A 19,588-nucleotide genomic window follows, 5' to 3' on the forward strand; every position below is an offset into this window, starting at 1 on the left:
TTTAGCCATTGTGCCTTTGAGTGCTAATTCTCAACTGGAATTGTCTCTCGACCTGCCCTTCCCCGGTATCCTTTTATTTTCTTCCTTTTAAAATACTTATCCAATTCCCTTTTAAATTATGCCATAAAGGCTGATTGCCCAATCAGGGTCCAAAATGACATACTCCACTGGTAGCGCGGTGGCCCAGCCCCACCAGATTCCATGGGATAAGCTCATTTAAATATACACTGCACATTTTTTTCACATGCAGGAAGCATTGCTGCACTGGGGAAGGAGGGACTCGAGACTACAGCAGCTCTTGAAGGGCTGCTGCCCGTCTTATACGGAGGCACCCGATTTTAGTGGGAGGCTAACTAGACATAGCTGGAGGAGTTCCCAGAACTACCTCCTTCATAGAAGAGATTCTGAAGTTTTATTGAGGAGTTGACCCTGAAGAAAGTGTCAATTTGGGGCAGAGGGAAATCTTTCAAATAGAGCCAAGGTGCTGCAAACGTGGCAGGAAGTGACCAATCATATGAATGTTCTCTCTATGCATCGCTCATGAGGGCAAATGACAAAAAAGTTCTCCAGAGTGAGGAAGAGTGCCAAGGTAAGGAATACTAATAGTCAAAGCAATGGACAGCCTGTATGCATGCGCCAAGCATTCAGCTCACAGTATCCTACCACATCCACAAAAGCATTGACCCCACCTATCACTTCTTAAATCTCCTAAATATAATCCCTAAAGCCAGAATTCCAATTTGTTGGCTATCAAAGGAATAGGTTTCCTTTCACTCACATAACTTTGCCATGTTTTCTCTACAGCTCATAAAACTACTTGCATGGCCTCTGCTATCCTCACACCTGGTGAAATAGAGACTGTTCATTGGGATGCCCCTCAAGTTACCCCAAATGCTCAAAATTTCTCTTTGTTCTCTGTCAAAATCTTTCCCAGTTTTGTTACCTCTATTAGATCTCTTTTAACCTTTGTTACAGGGCAAAAAGTTCCAATTGTGTGAGCCTATCTTCGTAACTATAATTACAAATATAACCACTTTCAACATCATTGCCACATAAGTTGTCTCATTGATGGTGACTTGCCTTGCAGAATCAGTGGTGCCTTCCTTAGGGAAACTATAGAAACTGCAGGGCTAATTTTATGATATCACACTCCTGGAAGGAAGCCTTTCCTGCCAGGAGTGCATATCGGGAATTCAGGCGCATGTTGTCCATGATTTTCCATTCATTTAATGGACAGAAAATCAAGGGAGTTTTATAACCAAATTCCCCACGCGTGCTCCAGGCAGCCAAGACTCCCTGTCTGGAGGACAATTTCATAAAATTGGACCTTACATGCCAACAATTCCTTAACAAGAGACATCCATTTAAGATAACCACTGAAGGTTAAAGTGAGCCCATAATTAATATAATTACCCTAATCTTTTCTATACATACTCAATAATCACAGGAATTTTTCATAATGTCATCATTAGGAAAAAATAGTTTTATTAGTGCCAATTATTTTCAGAATAATGACACAGCCAACATGATAATTGATGATAATTGTGAAGACGGTTCACATTTATAGCAGGTCATTCCAGTCAATTATGTTATCTTTGTCATCATTCTAAACCCTGATGGCTTCACATTGTGTGAAATATTAAAAATATTTTAGTAAAATAGTCTAATCTTACCTCTTATTTGCTCCCCTAATGGTTGAGTTGGTAAATCCAGTGTGTAACTAAGCCATATAACCCAGAAGGTCACAGGTTCCATTATCTGTCTATGCTCAGTTAGCCAGGCAGCAATTAAGATGTTACAAGTAGCCTCAGTGCAGCTAGTTTAGGGAGAGGAAAACTAGCTCATCTATGATATCCCCCAACCCCTATAAAAACACAACCTGACAACATTCACCTCCTGGGCTCACACAAGGTGTAGGAGGATTGACTTGTGCCCCAGTAATGCCCCAGCATTATCCTCACTAAATGAGGGAGCGAAGGAGAAAACCACTACCCCATAAAAGGATGCAGAAGTATTATTTTTTAAAATTATTTTGGCATATATAAATCCAGATTTGCAAGAAACTCAAAAATGGGGTTTGAACTCACCTACACATGACAAATTTTTGGACAGGATGGAAACGATAATCCGGGACAAAATTAAAAGTCATTTGGACAAGTATGGATTAATTAAGGAAAGCCAGCACAGATTTGTTAAAAGCAAATCGTGTTTAACTAACTTGAGTTTTTTGATGAGGTAACAGAGAGGGTTGATGAGGGCGATGCGGTTGATGTGGTGTACATGGACTTCCAAAAAGCATTTGATAAAATGCCACATAATAGGCTTGCCAGCAAAGTTGAAGCCCTTGGAATAAAAGGGACAGTGGCAGCATGGATATGAAATTGGCTAAGTGACAGGAAACAGAGAGTAGTGGTGAACGGTTGTTTTTCGGACTGGAGGAAGGTATACAGTGGTGTTCCCCAGGGGTTGGTACTAGGACCACTGCTTCTCTTGATATATATTAATGACTTAGACTTGGGTGTACAGGGCACTATTTCAAAATTTGCAGATGACACAAAACTTGGAAGTATAGTGAACTGTGAGGAGGATAGTGATAGACTTCAAGAAGACATAGACAGGCTGGTAGAATGGGCGGACACGTGGCAGATGAAATTTAACGTAGAAAAGTGCGAAGTAATTATTTTGGTAGGAAGAAAGAGGAGAAGCAATATAAACTAAAGGGTACAATTCTAAAGTGGGTGCATGAACAGAGAGACCTGGGGGTATATGTGCACAAATCATTGAAGGTGGCAGGGCAGGTTGAGAAAGCGGTTAAAAAGCATACGAGATCCTGGACTTCATAAATAGAGGCATAGAGTACAAAAGCAAGGAAGTTATGATGAACCTTTATAAAACACTGGTTCGTCCTCAACTGGAGTATTGTGTCCAATTCTGGGCACCGCACTTTAGGAAGGATGTGCAGGCCTTCGAAAGGGTGCAGAAAAGATTTACAAGAATGGTTCCAGTGATGAGGGACTTCAGTTAAGTGGATAGACTGGAGAAGCTGGGGTTGTTCCCCTTAGAGCAGAGAAGATTGAGAGGAGATTTAATAGAGGTGTTCAAAATCATGAGGGATCTAGGCAGAGTAGATAGAGAGAAACTGTTCCCATTGGCAGAGGGGTCAAGAACCAGAGGACACAGATTTAAGGTGATTGGCAGAAGAACCAAAGGTGACATGAGGAAAAACTTTTTTATACAACAAGTGGTTAGGATCTGGAATTCACTGCCTGAAACGGTGGTGGAGGCAGATTCAATTGTGGCTTTCAAAAGGGAATTGGATAAGTACCTGAAAAAAAAAATTGCAGGGCTACGAGGAAAGGGCGGGGCAGTGAGACTAGCTGAAGTGCTCTTGCAGAGAGCCGGCACAGGCTTGATGAGCCAAATGGCCTCCTTCTGTGCTGTAACCATTCTATGATTCCAAGAGTCTCTCCCTCTCATTTGAATAGAGAACTGGTATATGAAAAGCTTTCCTAGAGAGCTTTGCGTGTTGCATCCTTGACTGGAGAACAAGAAATCTGATGAGGCAGCAATCCTCAAAGAGTTGCAGATCGCCAGTAATAGCGAAGTTGTGGCAGTCGCAGAAAAATGTTCACAATGGCACGAGAGAGATATGTGGGCATCACTGATCTCTTTGATGCTGAAAAGTTGATGTCCTGCTGTAGGTGGTCACCCTCCTTCATTGCACTTCTTAAAGTACAACAGTGGCCCCATTTGGGACTGAAAGCTACCCTCCAGTAAAACCAGAAGTACAAGTTGGATGGAGAAAAGGTTGCCAACAACCGGATCACTTGTACCTGGCATGGATTATCAGGGAGGAAGGTGAAGGGTAAGTATGCTCCTCACTTTTGCACACAATCCTCAAGGTCCATCAAGCATGACACAAATCTAAATTAGGGATTCCTCCATCCTCTGAGATGCACCATTTAAAGTGTTGGCCCAGAAATTCGGCTCTCCACGGGTGAGTACGCACGGGGTTAAGCCTGTAGGATTTACACATTTAAAAAGCAGGCGTAAGGCCTGCTTTTTACAAGGTAAGTGGTCAATTAATTAAAATTAAAACATTTTTTCTACAGGTTTATTATTTTTAAATACTTTAAAGCAAAGTAAGTTTATTTTTAGCCCTGTTTTTTTATAAAATTATTTTTTTCAAAAATTTAAATTATTGTTTAAAATAGTTATTTAATGTAATTTGTAGTTTATTGAAAAAGTGTGATTAATAAAAAATTTATTTGAAGGTTTAATGCTATTTTGGGCCCGTAGTATTCATAAGTTTAGACAGGTCTTCCTGTCAATCTTATGAATGGGTTTTTCCCTCCTCCGATTGGCTGCCCATGGCTCACGTGATCCCAGGGGATGCATCGCACTAACTACGCCCCTGGGACACGCAAGCACAGCGCGCCGGCAGCTGGACCAGGCCCCGGAGCGGAATTCCACGGGGCCCTACAGCTCAACTGCCGGCGCGCAAGGTAAGTGCAGGTCGGGGGCTTGCACCCGCGGGAAGCCCCCGACCTGAATTTCTGGGCCATTATACACAACCTTTTGCACACCGTCACATTTCATGATTTTCTGATCATTTTTCCACAGAAAGATGAATATGTTAAATGGGAGTTGTTTTCTTCAGAGACTAAACAATAAGCTATTCATTTGCTTGTCTAAGTAATTGAAGAAAACCTCACACCCATTGTGCTGGAAAGTCCTTTGATCTCTGGCTGTAGAGAGAGATAAACAGAGAGGCTTTTTCAAACAAAAGTGCGGTGAGGGCATTCAGGGTTTTAAAACAGAGAGCTGCAACAGCTCGCCAAGCTCTGAAAGTCAGAAATGTTGAAGGAACAGTTGAAAAACATCTTGTTTAAATGAAGTAAAGTTATCCACTTATGTGGAGAAGTGTGGTGTGTTCTTTATTTTGTATCATTATTCAAAGGTAAGTTGTACTGATTGAACTAATTGAATCCAATCATAACTGCTGTTCTATATGTTCACTCACTGGGAAATAAAGCAGCTCAATGATTTGTATCAAGCCTCACCCCACCAAATGCTTACTCAGTCCATCTTCAGAAGGATTGAAGAAGTATTATTGTTACACCCCATGGGTCACGTTATCATAGAAGAAGATATGGTATGCCGTGTGAGATGATTCTCACAAAAGACTCTCAGACTATTTACAGAAACAAATGACGCCACTGAATGAAACAAGTTAACTATGGTAAATCCAAATTTATAATACATACCCTCTTTCTATCTGGTCATTATCACATTGCTGTTTGTGGGAGCTTGCTGTGCGCAAATTGGCTGCCGGGTTTCCTATATTACATCAGTGACTACACTTCAAAAGTACTTCATTGGCTGTAAAGTGCTTTGGGACGTCCTGAGGTCATGAAAGGCGCTATATAAATGCAAGTCCTTTCTTTTTTTCATTGTACATACTATTCTTGCCAGCGAACATGGAATGGTAAACAGATGCTCAGGCGTCCAACCCAAGGCTTTCCTTTGGTTCAATGGTTTCTCATTGGGTTCAGCAGCCAATGATGTAGAGGTCAGCCCTGATCTGCTAACAGCCATCCCCTCTCATATTTATTTTTCTAACAATGTGGGCACTGTAGTTTGCCGCATCATGGGTGCTTCCTGGAAAATAGTCATGGATGTGCATAATGATGTTTCTTAGTCGTGTACTACAGGAACCCTTTTGTTCATGTAGGTAATGAGGTTGCTATGAGGAACCTGATGCTCACAGGTGTAACCTATAATGCCTTGCACTCAAAGAAACCCTGCTACCCAATGAAAGCTCTGCTTCCTGTCCAACTGATGCCTCCTTTCCACAGGGGAAATGAAGAAGACGTTACCTCTTGCAAACATCTTTTGTCACTTGCTTGATGCATGTGTGCACTACAGACAGCCCGGTGTAGCAGATCTCCCCTGGGTGGTTTGGAAGGATCAGGTAGCATGAAAACTTCATGCTGTAATAACCTTCACTTCTACAGGATGAGCTCTCTGATCCAAACATTGTCCCCAGGCCATCCTGTAGCAAATGGTACAACTCTGTGGCAGCTTGTCTTCTGAAGTGAAGACAAGTCGCCATGAACGTGTCCAGGTTCATGTAGTGGGGTCTATAAACATGGTCCCAAGATAGTGATGGGTGTGGACAAAAAAAACTCAGAAGTTGTTGGCCCCTCATGAACTCCTCATCGCAGCACATTTGGAATCCCCAAAAGAATTCCCATTCTCAGCACTTTGTATGGTACAATTCAAAGGGCAACAGCAACCAAGAATAAGGAAGGAAAGTATTGACAATAATACTTCTTCAATCCTTCCGAAGGTGGGCTAAGTAAATACTTTGGTGACAGAACAAAAACCCCCCAAATTGGCAGACTACCCAGCAAACCAACTAATGTGTGGAGAAAATGCAACAAAATATAATTTAAAAATGAAAAAAAAAACTAAAGATTTTTTACAAGCACTGAAACTATAATTTCCCTCTAAGAAACCTGTTTGAGTAGCCCAAGTCCATGGGCAAGGTACCTGCTGTACATCAACAACAACTTGTATTTATATAGCACCTTTAACATAATAAATCATCCCAAGGCACTTCACAGGAGCGTTATCAAACAAAATTTGACACCGAGCCATAAGGGGATATTAGGGCAGATGGCCAAAAGCTTGGTCAAAGAGGTAGGTTTTAAGGAGCGTCTTAAAGGAGGAAAGAGAGGTAGCGAGCATGAGGGAGGGAATTACAGAGCTTAGGGCCTTGGCAGCTGTTGTTGAAGATTTGCCTGAAGTTGTAAAATTCTGCACAGAACCTAAATATTTTAGCTATTTAAATGAAGCCTGTGCATGTCAGAAGCATGGCCTCAATTTTTTTTATTTCCTGGACTTCACTTCACCACTGCTGGGGTGTGTAGGAGTATACATATATCAAGTATATGTAATAATCAGAACCTATAAACATCAGGCAATGAATCTGACACTTGTATCATTCATGAAATCTAGATAACTCACTGGGTACTTTTAAAGTTTTTGAATTACAACATCTTAATTAGCCTCCATACCCGAACACGTAATGCCCAATAGGAGCTATTAGAACTGAAACCAATTTATAAGGTTTCTTTTGAGTTCCTGTCAGTCTGTGACAGATCAGTGGTCCTGCACAAAGGCTAGATCAGGAGCAGGATTGAATGGCCCATAGTTATGCTGTGCGCACTGGCAAAGTGGCCCTTAACTTGGCCTGCAGCTTCTATGCAAAATCAGTACATAATAATTGTCCTAGGTTTTTTTTTGCCTTTCAGTTAATTATGCTATTAAACTACTCTGGCTACGACCAGATCTGAGTCAGGCTAGTACGAAATCACACAATTTCTTTTTACAAAATGAAACACTTAACAGAGTGGAAAAAAATAAGTAAATAAATTAAACGAATGGATGGTGAGCTGTGGTGGGAGATCTAAGAGAGCTGACTGAAAGCTTGGTTGAAAATATAGGTTTTTCAGAAGGTTTTCAAAGGTGGAGAGAAAACTAGAGAGGCCAAGGGGCTAGGCAGGGAGTCCTGGAGAGTGCATATGAGGCAGCTGAATGCACTAACAGAAATGGTGGGATGAAGGGAAGGGTTGATGCACTGAAGGCCAGAGTCATAGGACCGAAAGGTGTGGAAGGGGTCACAAGGTCAGAGGAGGTTGCAGAGGTAGAGTGGGTCAAGACTGTGGATGGATCTGGATTTGAAGGCAAGGATTTTAAATTCAATGCATTGAGGGGGAGTGAATCAGTGCAGGTCAGCAGAGACAGTTGAACAGGGCTTAATGTGAGGCAAGATATAGAGGCTGAGTTTTGGACAAGTTGGTGTTTATGAAGGGTGATGGATGGGAGCCCAGCAAGGAGGGCATCAGAGCACTTGATTCCACAAATGACAAAAGTGAGGACAGAGGTTTTGGCAGTGACAAAGGTAGGATAAAGGTTAAAGGGGCATTGTTGCCGAGATGGAAGTAAATGGTCTCAGTAATGGAAAGGAGGTGGGAATTGAAGCTCAGCCCTGGGTCAAACAGGAAGCCATGGTTACACACAGCTGGAGCGAGGGCTGGGAAGGTGAATGGAGTCAGTGGCAAGGGAATGGAGTTAATTGGGCTGAAAACAATGACTTTCGTCTTCTTTATGTTCAATTGGAAGAAATTGTGGTTCATCTATGACTTAATCTGAGTCAAGGAGTCTGACAGCACAGAGATGGCCATGGCAGTTGAAGGAAGTGGTGGAGATGTAGAGCTGTGTGTTATAAGCATATATGTGGAAGGTGAACGCGTGCCTGCAAATGATATCAAGAGGGACAGAATTTGGATGAGGAAGCGAGGGGATCAAGGATAGATCTTTGGGGGACTCCAGAAATAACGTTGTAGGTATTATGTCCGTGTGTAATTGAGACACGGACTGCAGGAGTTGGTTATAACAGGTCTTTACTGAGTGGAGACAAACTGGAACTACTATGCAAAAGTTACTACACAGGCTTATATACAGGGGTGGTCACTACTGGTACTGCAGTATACAGGGGCTGCAGAATATAGTTCCTTCTGCAAAGTACATACACGACAATTCCTCCCCTTTTAGCTAAACGGTACATAACATTCGATTAATAATTAAATAACATATTTACAATTACAGTTGCTAGATACATTAGCTGAAGTTAAGCAATTATAAGTTCAGTCTTTGAGGAGGCTTCCTGATTCTGTCTGGATAACGCCTCTTTGGGGTATCAGGTTCTTCTGGCAAAGTTGATTCGGGATCAACGTCATTGTTTGGTTCGTCTGCTTCCAATATCACCGATTCTGAGGTAGATGCAATTGGTACTTCGGTTTCATTACCAGGTGTATCGGATCGTGGTGTGGAATTGACGTTTTCCAGTGACTCTAGAATCTGGTCAGCATGGCGTCTTACAATGCTCTCTCCAACGTCCATGGTATACATTAGAGGTCCTTGCCGTGTACAGATCGTTCCTGGCTGCCATTTCTCTGTGCGGTAGTCCCGGGCCAAAACTGGTTGACCTATCTTAAAACTCCTGGTCGGCCTTTCATTCATATTCTGAAACTGCCTGTTCTCCACATTTCTTCTGATGTTTGGCTTAACCAAATCCAAGCGGCATCGTAGTCTTCGATTGAAGAACATCATGGCTGGAGTTTGGTTGGTAACCGCATGTGTCGCATTCCGGTAGGCAAACAAGAAGTTATCCACCTTGTGTTGTAGGGGTATGTCTTCATTACACATTGCCTTGATAGCCTTCTTGAATGTTTGAATGAACCTCTCAGCCAATCCATTGGTGGCTGAATGATATGGGGCGGATGTGTAATGCTTAACACCATTGTTCTTTAAGAACCTCCGGAACTCTTCAGACACAAACTGTGGTCCATTGTCAGAGCAAATCTGTTCAGGCAGCCCATTTCTGGCGAATATGGTTCGTAAGACTGTGATAGTTTTTTCTGTGGTGGTTGAGGACATTTTTATTACCTCTGGCCACTTTGAATGTGCATCCACCGCAATTAAAAACATCGAGTCCATAAATGGACCAGCAAAATCAATGTGCACCCTTTGCCATGGAGATGAGGGCCACTCCCATGGATGTAGAGGGGCTTGTGGTGGGGCGTTTTGGACCTTCTGGCATCCTGTACAGCTCTTGGTCATCTCTTCGATTTCTCTATCGATTCCCGGCCACCACACAAACGCTCTGGCTAAGTTCTTCATTTTTACCCCTCCCAGGTGACCCTCATGAAGCTCATTGAGCACTCTATCCTTCAATTTGGGTGGAATTAATACTCTGGATCCACACATCAAGGTTCCTCGGCACATTGACAGCTGTTCTCTTCTCGGCGAGAATGCTGGCAACAGTGGTTCGCCATGTGCTGGCCATCCCTTCACCGTTAAATCATAGACCCAGGAGAGTGTCGGGTCATTTTGTGTTTCCTTTTCTATGTTTGCATTCGTCACAGGGAGACATTCGACTATGGTCGAGTGGAATATCTCCACTGGATCCACTGCAGGTGCTTCTTCCACCGTCGGCAACGGTAGGCGCGACAATCCATCAGCATTCCCATGCTGTTTAGTTCCTTTGTACTCGATGTCATATTGGTGTGCCCCTAGGAAAAGGGACCACCTCTGTAGTCGTTGTGCTGTCATTATCGGGACGCCCTTCTGAGGGTTGAAAATGGAGACAAGAGGATGATGATCAGTTAGTAGAGTAAATTTCTGACCGTGCAGGTAGTGATTGAACTTCTTCACCCCCCACACCAGGCTGAGGGCCTCTCTGTCAATCTGGGCGTAGTTACGCTCGGCTGAAGTTAACGAGCGTGACGCAAAAGCTATCGGCCTCTCTGAACCATCAAGGAATTTGTGTGACAGTACCGCTCCAATGCCATAGGGAGACGCATCACACGCCAGTCTTATCGGTAGTGATGGGTTGTAGTGAGCCAATACTTCTCTTGAAGTGATTAGGTCTTTACTCTTCTGAAAGGCCCGCTTACATTCATCGCTCCATTTCCATGCTACTCCAGTTTGTAGTAGGGCATTCAGTGGGTGCAGAATTGTGGACAAATTCGGCAAAAACTTATGGTAGTAATTCACCAATCCGAGGAATGACCTCAGTTGCGACACATTTTCAGGCGCTGGAGCCTTAACTACCGCTTCAATTTTGTCAGGGGACTTATGTAACCCCTCCTCATCAATCACATGGCCACAATACGATATCTGTTTCTTAAAAAACTCGCACTTGGGGCGATTGGCTCGTAGCCCATGTTCTCTTAGTCTAGTGAGCACCTGCTCTAGGTTGGCAAGGTGTTCACTGTCATCTTCACCTGTCACTAGGATGTCGTCCAAGTAACACTGAGTCCCCGGAATCCCTTGCAGGACTTGTTCCATCGCTCTTTGCCATATCGCCGGAGCTGATGCTACTCCGAATACCAGTCGATTATACTGGTAAAGACCTTTGTGAGTGTTTATCGTGAGATACTTCCTAGAGGATTCTTCAACCTCCATCTGCAAATATGCTTGTGCTAGGTCAATTTTTGTAAAACACTTCCCTCCAGATAGTGAGGTGAAAATATCTTCTATCCTCGGGAGAGGATATTGTACTGTGTGAAGGACTGGGTTCACCGTCACCTTGAAGTCCCCACAGATGCGAACCTTCCTTGGCTCCTCAGACTTATTGTTTAACGTTTTCTTCATGACAGGAATGATGGGTGTCGCCCACTCGCTCCAGTCTACCTTAGATAACACGCCTGCATTCTCCAGATTCTCCAGCTCTGCCTCGACGGCTGGGCGAATTGCATATGGTACCGGTCTTGCTTTGAAAAACTTGGGAAATGCATTCTCTTCTATTTTTATCGAGGCGGCTATGCCTTTAAGAGTTCCCAGTTCTTGTTGAAATACCTCTTTGGCGTTAGCTAAGATTTTTGGCAATCGGCCAGGTGTGACGTCGTCATCCTTTTTACCAGCCACCGTCAGTGCCTGAATGGAGTGCCAGTCTAAACTTATCTTTCTGATCCATTCACGTCCCAATAACGGTGGTCCACCATCTTGCAGTATGCACAGATACAATTTCCGTATTTTCTTGCCGTTGTATTCGACAGGCACCCTTATTTTCCCTCTGGGGTATACTTTTTGCCCCGTATACGTCTTCAAGACAATGGATGTCTCTTTCAAGGGTATGTGTGAGAATAGCCGCTCGTAGTCTCGTCGATTCATGACGGTCAGGTCTGATCCTGTATCCAATTCCATTTTGACTTGGGACCCTGCTATCGTGAGGATGACCCAAATGGTTCGGTGATCCTCTTTTGCAATTACGTTGTGAAGTTTGAGACAGCTTAGTCTCTTGTTCCCGGATTCACTATCGCTCATCTGGTCTTCGGAACTACTGTCCGTCATCTTTTGTACTTTCCTGTACTGTTCCTTAGTAGCCTTTTTGTTGTCGTTAGTCTTCTTCCCAGACCTGCAAACTCGTGCAATGTGTCCCATCTTTCCGCATTGCCTGCATATTTTGTCCTTGAACCAGCAGTCCTTCTGGTCATGGGTTGTTCTGCCGCAGCGATAACATTTTTCAAATCCCCGTGTCATTTCGTGGGTGCCGTATTCCTGTGGCTTTTGCTGTATTTCCGCAGCTCCCCTTGCTGCTGCTTTGTGCGATACTGCCATGCTGAAAGCCTTATCTTGCGTCAGCTCTTTCTCTGAGAGTAACCTCTTCTGGGTTCCTTCACTCAGGAGCCCACAGGCAAATTTGTCCTGTAGGGTATCTGCCAGTCCTGCTCCGAACTGGCAGTGCTTTGATAGCTTGCGTAGTTCCGTAAGGTAATCAGCATTGCTCTCATCTTTATGCTGATTTCTCCTGTGGAATTTAAATCTTTCTGCTATCAGCAGCGGTGTAGGATTTAGGTGTTCCTGTAGGATATCAACAATTTCGTTAAAACTCTTCGCCATCAGTTTGGCTGGAGTAATCAGGTTCTGCAATAGGCCGTACGTTCTTGCGCCCATTAAGTTTAGTAGTACCGATGCCTTTTTCTCATCGGCTACTTCGTTTGCCTCGCAATATACTTCGACTCTTTCCACATACGTGGTCCAGTCTTCTATTGCATTATCGAAGGCAGTGATATTGCCAGTCTTCGGCATCTTGGAAATCTAAGATGGCGCCTCCCGCGCTTTGCCTTCTTCCCCGATTTAACAAAATGGCGCCTCCCGCGCTTTCCGTCTTCCCCACTGCTGCTAGCGCTGTTGCTGACGTTTTATGCCTTGATGGTGACGCCCTATGGTCTTCGCGCACTTCCCCCCGCGCTGCTGCTAACGCCGCTCTCCGCGGTTCCCGTGGCAAACTGCAGCTCCTCGCGGCTTTCTGCGCTTCTAATTTCTTTTATTTCCCCGTCGTCAGAGCAACCCTGCGGGACACTTTCCTCCCTCTTCTCGGGTCTGTACGCTGCCCGGCTTCGTAGCACCGGCCGCGCCCTGTGTGCTCCACCCTCTCTCTCCTCTTCCCGACAACGCTGCTCGGCCCCGTTGAAAAGCCACCCAATCGAGCTCTAGCCCGCCGCAGCCCAGGAAGGATCAGTGTACTACCTGCCACCAGCCCGATTAGCTGGAACACCATCGACAGGATAACCAAGCCCCGCTCTCGACAGCCTCTCCTGCAAATCTTCAACTCCGATGAATCAGAGGCGGTTGCCCACGGTCGACGCCCGTTTCTTCTGTTTGTTTTATTATTTTTTTTCTTTCTTCCTTCTGGCCTCGACCTCTGACAACTTCGCTTCAGGGATGGATCCCCATGAGGTGGTGCAGACTGTAGGTAAGTTCGGATCTGCTCGTCGCCAGTATTATGTCCGTGTGTAACTGAGACACGGACTGCAGGAGTTGGTTATAACAGGTCTTTACTGAGTGGAGACAAACTGGAACTACTATGCAAAAGTTACTACACAGGCTTATATACAGGGGTGGTCACTACTGGTACTGCAGTATACAGGGGCTGCAGAATATAGTTCCTTCTGCAAAGTACATACACTACAGTAGGGATAGGAAGAGAAGCCATTGCTGGAGATAGGGTGGATACATTGGGACAGGTTGGAGTGGAACCATGCAAGGACAGTCCCATAGAACTGGCCAACAGAGGAAAGATGATGGAGGAGGATGACAGGGTTGACTATATCAAATGATGCAGAGAGTTCAAGAAGGGATAATGCACCATGCTCACAGTCATAGAGGAAGTCATTCATGATTTTGGCCACAGTAGTCTAAGTGCTGTGAGCAAAGCCAAAGCTGGACTGAGCAAGGAATTTTGGGAGAGATGGGCAATGAGCTGGGATGATATATTCAAGAACATTAGCGAGAAATGGGAGTTTGTAGATGATTGATAGGTTAAGGGTAGAGGTGATGACAGTGATTTTGAAAGGGAGATGAATGCTTCCTGAGCAAAGGGATCCATTAGTAATATGGGCAGCATGGGAGCCAGAAAGATACTTGAGCAATAGGGGAGAGAATCAGGTAAGAGGCCCAGGTAAGTCCTTTTTAAAAATTTGTAAAGTTTATCATGTGCTCCTCCTACCTCACAAGGAAATCTTGGGCCTCCTCTGCTCCGGGCTTCCCTCTTCCACCGACTACGATCCTGACCGACCCTCCCCCCTCACTTATCTTGCCTGAGACCGTTTCTTTGGGTTCCCAGTGGCAGCCTGCACATCATCTCTGATTTTCTGCTCCCACCCACCAAACGCAGGGCAGTGGTGGATGATCAGGCTGGTGGGTCTATGGAATAGTGGAAGGAGCAAGAAGGATGAAGAGATTAAGAACCTTACACCCGAGAAGCAGGCTAGATAAGGTCCCACTGAAAGTGAGCATGTTGGGGTCTCATCCCATGTGAGAAGCAGGCAAGGCGCTCTGGTCTAGTTATTTGAGATAGTGAGGCCAGTGGCGTCGTGCTAGCACCAGGTACGGAGACGAGAGGTTTGGCATTCAGTCCAGTGCAACCTCCCTTCACGTGGCACGAGGATCCAGCCGTCTCTCGCTCATCCACTTTGATGCATCACAATTGTTTCTCATTCGCCTTTACTTCAGTTATGGTTTCACATCTCCAAAGTAGACTTGCCTACAAGACTGAAATTTGGGTTCTCGGTGAAGAGGCTTTTGCTTCCAAAAGTGTGAGAAGATGACCCCTATTCTGACTTTTACCCTTTTGATGACATTCTGGGCTCAGACCTCTTCAATAAAGAATAATCGACTTTGAAGCTTTTTTCATTTTATCCTCTTCTGAAAGTTCGATCAAATTTCAGATGCCATCAACTGGTATTTGAGAAGTAAGCATCGAAGACCATACTTTTGATAATGGTATATAATACCCCCAAAATATAGGGACAGAATTTGCTGTCATACCGCCTTTGAAATGGACTGCAAGTTCGGGATTCCCATGGCTTGACAGATCATCCACTCCGCCTTGGAAATCCCAATTGCAGGACCAGAGTTGGGCTAATTGACCACCAACTGCCCAGCAATTTCAAACAGAAAATTTGCGAAGGAGGGTCCCCATCAGGTAAGTTGGTATTTTATTCGGATACTCGTGGAGTACTCTGTAGGTATGCCGCCGACCACAAAATATGCCCCCAAATTTTATTTTCCTTCCTTGCTTAATTGCATAATCAATGCTTTCTTCTGTGGCCGCAGACAACTTAAAAGCACTGAAGATGTCTGCCTAGTGTCAGCTGTGGCTCAGTTGGTAGCACCCTTGCCTGAGTTAGAAGGTTGTGGGTTCAGGTCCCACTCCAGAGACTTGAGCACAAAAATCTAGGCTGACACTCCAGTTCAGTACTGAGGGAGTGCTGCACTGTCAGAGGTGCCAAGGCCTTGTCTTCGCTCTCAGGTGAACGTGAAAGAATCCGTGGCACTATTTCAAAGAAGAGCTGGGGAGTTACCCTGGTGTCCTGGCCAATATTTATCCCTCAATCAATGTAACAAAAACAGATTATCTGGTCATTATCATATTTCTATACGTGGGAGCTTGCTGTGCGCAAATTGGCTGCCGCGCTTCCTACATTGCAACAGTGACTACACTTCAAAGAGTCCTGCATTGGCTGTAAAGTGCTTCAGGATGTCCGGCAGTCGTGAAAGACGCTATATAAATGCAAGTCTTTCTTTTCTTTTGGGATATTCTTACATTATGTCTGGAGATGAGAGATTTGGCATTCAGTGCCAGCACCCTTCACGTGGCACGAGGATCCAGCCGTCTCTTACATTATGTTAGCATGTGGATAGTAAGACTTTAAATGGAGCATCTATATTTATGAATAATTTGTGAAAAGATTTAGAGAATAATTTTGTGCTGATATTTTGTTAAACTATCTACAAAATTGGATATTGTAAATGTTGGATCTAGTTTATGATGGACCATTCATTCTATTTCTTTTCTTGCTCAATTTATTCTCCAGCCTATCTGTCAAGAAGATGTTAATTCCTTGCTTGGGTGCTGGGCACCCAGCAGTATGTCACCCAAGTACCATTATTCATGTGTGAGCCTTGATAGAGAATATTGACAGTCTAATTTTACCATGGAATGAGAAAACTTCATAATGAAGTCCAATTCTCTCTCATCACAGCCACAAATACATACTTTCAGAGCACAGGCCTGGCAGTCTTTCCCCTCCTAAGACTAATTGTAATCCTCCTACTGCCACCCAACCGAGATTACCTAGCTCACTAATAGACCAGAAATTAAGCGTGGGACCTTTGTGGCCTGTATAGCTCAACTACTCACTAAGTAAACTATAAGCTCCCTAGGAAAAGATTTATTTTCTGATTCCCAAGCACCACGTATAATGACTCTTACAGCACACTTGAAATACAAGTGACAAAACTGAAGAAAATTATAATTCAGACCATAACAGAGATACATTAATGGAAATGTGGGAACTCAAATAGCCATCTAATGGATTTCTGGAGCTACTCTCTGTGTCATGGGATACTCAAGTGAACAACCTACTGGGTGCCCATTTACCTCAGTCAGAATGTGACTAGGCACAGATTGTAAGGGTTCTAGAAGGCAATACAATGAGTCCATTGTAGAATATAATATGCTATATGCACCATTTCTTCTAATGTGTCTTTTGGGCTTTGAAGGGGCCCAAGCATTTGTTAGTTAATCCTGTACCCTCGTCATTGCAGAATCAAACCAACTGCAGGTTGTGTAGAATCATATTTTAATGATGCTCCAACATCTGCTGGCTCTGTTAAAACATATTTTAAATTCTGTAGCATCTGCTCCTGAATTTGCTGAACCCGCACGTGATTGTTCAGTTGACTCAACATGTATCTGGAAACCATCCCAGCTGCAGAGGCAGCAAGTCAGGTCATGCACTGCCTCACCTAGAATTTTGCGCGCGTGAATGGGATGTCAGTGTCGCTGTCGGCAGCAGCTCGGGCCACGAGAGAGCAGGATGGAGCCAAGCAGTGGGTGCCCCACATCGCAATGGTGGGATTCCACAAAAAGGGCCGCCGGGGGCGGGGTGTCTCGAAGCCGGCTGGTGGGAGGGGAAAAAGAGAGAGACCTAGACTGTGAGATTAGAGGAAGGCATGGAGGTTTGATGCGCATATCGGGAAGAACGAGGTCAAGAAAAGAAGCTGGCTTTGCGAAGTGACTCTTGGCTTCCAGTTCTCCCACCTGTTCACTGGTTCCCCTCTTACTCTTTTCTTATAATGATATGGACAAGAAAACGCATTGCGCATGTGTGAATGACCCATTGCCATGGTAACATGCTGGCTTGACTAGGCTAGGCATGTATAGCTGTACCTCACCTGTCAAAAGGGTCACCAGCCGTCACAGATGTGTCATTGAGAGGACAGCAGTGCTCTGTGAAACTCAATGACTGATTACACGGGGAAGCAGGGCTTAGCCACTCGGCCATTAAAAAGTACAGAGAAAAGTATTTTCTGGTGAAGTTCCTGATTCGATCGAAAACAATGTGTGGAAAAAAGCATTTCCTCATAATGAAGCATTTTATACGTACCGGTAGCAGCAATGCTCGTATCTCTATGTATTGTACATTATCATGATAGAATTCCCTCAAAGCCTCATAAAAGTAGCTTTTAAATACTGGGGCATATGAAATGAGACTGCAAGCAGCCACAAATACGTCTTCAAATTTTTTCCAAATCTTGTTTTGCGATTGGTAGGCTTCTTCTGGATTTTCTGTTACCAATGTAAGATTTCTGAATAGACTGTAGGAAAAGAAGGAGTCATATTCACAAAATGTGAATTTTACTTTAATAATATTCAACTCTTTGGATTATCATGTGTACTCCATGCAAATTACACATTAAAAATAACTTTTAAAAAGTTGAAGTTCACAATATAATGGCCCGGATTTTCCGATCGGAGGCTTCCTGCGTGCGCATGCCTCCGATCTGGAAAAAATCTACGAACTTACCTGCTGGCTCCGTAGGTCCCGACACTTCCAATTCTGGGCCTCTCCTCGTGCCCGCGCGCAGAGGCCCAGGTATCCCAGGGGCGCAGGCAGTTCACAAGCGTCCCTGGGATCACGTGGGCCATGGGGAACCAATCAAAGAAGGGAATCCCCCGTCACACTTTTGACAGGTCTCTCTGCATTTATCTGTCAAAAGTATGAATGGGGATCACTCAAAAAAACACTAAAACATTAAATAAATATATTTTTTAAATCATGTATTTTAAATTTGTTAAAATTACATTAAATTAAATATTTTAAACAAAAATGTAATTTTTTACGGGGCTAAAAATAAACGTACTTTAAAAAAAAAATTTAAATTATAAATGAATTTAAAAAAATTAATTTTTTACTTTTTTAAACTCTTATGCTGGTAAAAGCAGGCCTTACGCCTGCTTTTACCAGGCGTAAGATTTTCAAGTGTTTTCAGTGGGCGGAGGTTTTGCAGAAAGCAGAACTCTCCCTCCCCCCCCGGCAGAGGCCCTTCTCCAGGGCAGGTGTCCGATCTGTCAAGAGGATTCTTGACAGATCAGAAGTGCCGGTTTTCATCGCATGAGCTTTGCATGCTTGAAACCGGCACTTGCGAGGTCCCTACGGGTGTGTACACAGCTCATACACACCCATGGGGGTTGGAAAATACAGGCCATTACAATTTTTATAGCACTCAACGTATTGCTAATATGCAAAAAAATTTCCGTAGTTGTTTTTAAAATGCAATTTGAAACTAAATTTGCAGAACTAAGAACCACAACACACACTTTAAAATGGTCTGCAGGCATAAGTTTTGCCAACATTTACAGTAATATTGAGGAAGTTCTAATCGCTTAATCAGTCTCTACAGTCACCCCACCAAGTTAAACATATTCCTGTTTAATACAATTTATCAGTACATTTTCACCAATTTTCTGTCCTCCACTCTCTCTGGAAGGTGTTGATTCCTGTTGATGTACAGTTCTAGGCCCTTCAGTACCTCAGGCAAGTAGCAATTTTTCACGTGTGACTATGGACAGACTATTCAATTATGGAGGACAAAGAAAAAGACTTGCATTTATATAGTGCCTTTCATGACCTCAGGACATTGCAAAACACTTTACAGCCAAGTATGTTTGAAGGTAGTCACGGTTGTAATGTAGGAAATGCAGCAGCCAATTTGCACACAGCAAGGTCCCACAAACAGCAATGAAATAACAACCAGATAATTTGTTATAGCGATGAGGAGACCTCCCCTGCTCTTCTTTGAATAGTGCCTTGGGATCCTTTACATTCACCCGAGAGGGCAGATGGGATCTTGGTTTAACGTCTCATCTGAAAGATAGCACATTCAACAGTGCAGCACCCCCTCAGTACTGCACTGAAGTGTCAGCCAAGTCTCTGGGGTGACACTTGAATCCACGACCTTCTGACTCAGAGAGGAGAGTGCTACCATTGAGCCAAGGCTGACATCTAAATCACACCTGACCAACACTCCTGCAGCAGGGATCACTGGATCGAAATGAGGAGCGAGAATCTTGGACAATCTTATCCTCCCTAACCCAGGGTGCTGAAGCCAATTGTAGCATCTTTACTGCCATTCCTGTTGAGATCAGGTAATTCAGCACAAACCA

General features: G+C 44.0%; 1 protein-coding gene across 1 annotated transcript in view; it reads right to left on the reverse strand.

Moving 5' to 3' along the window:
- Nucleotides 1–19,588, reverse strand: part of ada2a (adenosine deaminase 2a) — a 58,172-nt gene that overhangs the window by 19,325 nt on the left and 19,259 nt on the right. The window contains exon 2 of the mRNA XM_086009046.1: nt 17,529–17,739. Within this exon, the coding sequence (XP_085865172.1) occupies nt 17,529–17,739 (211 nt within the window). The remainder of the gene's footprint in view (nt 1–17,528; nt 17,740–19,588) is intronic.

Source organism: Somniosus microcephalus, chromosome 16, assembly GCF_052327205.1.
Source record: "Somniosus microcephalus isolate GS21.2 chromosome 16, FLI_Smic_1.0, whole genome shotgun sequence".
Taxonomy (NCBI): domain Eukaryota; kingdom Metazoa; phylum Chordata; class Chondrichthyes; order Squaliformes; family Somniosidae; genus Somniosus; species Somniosus microcephalus.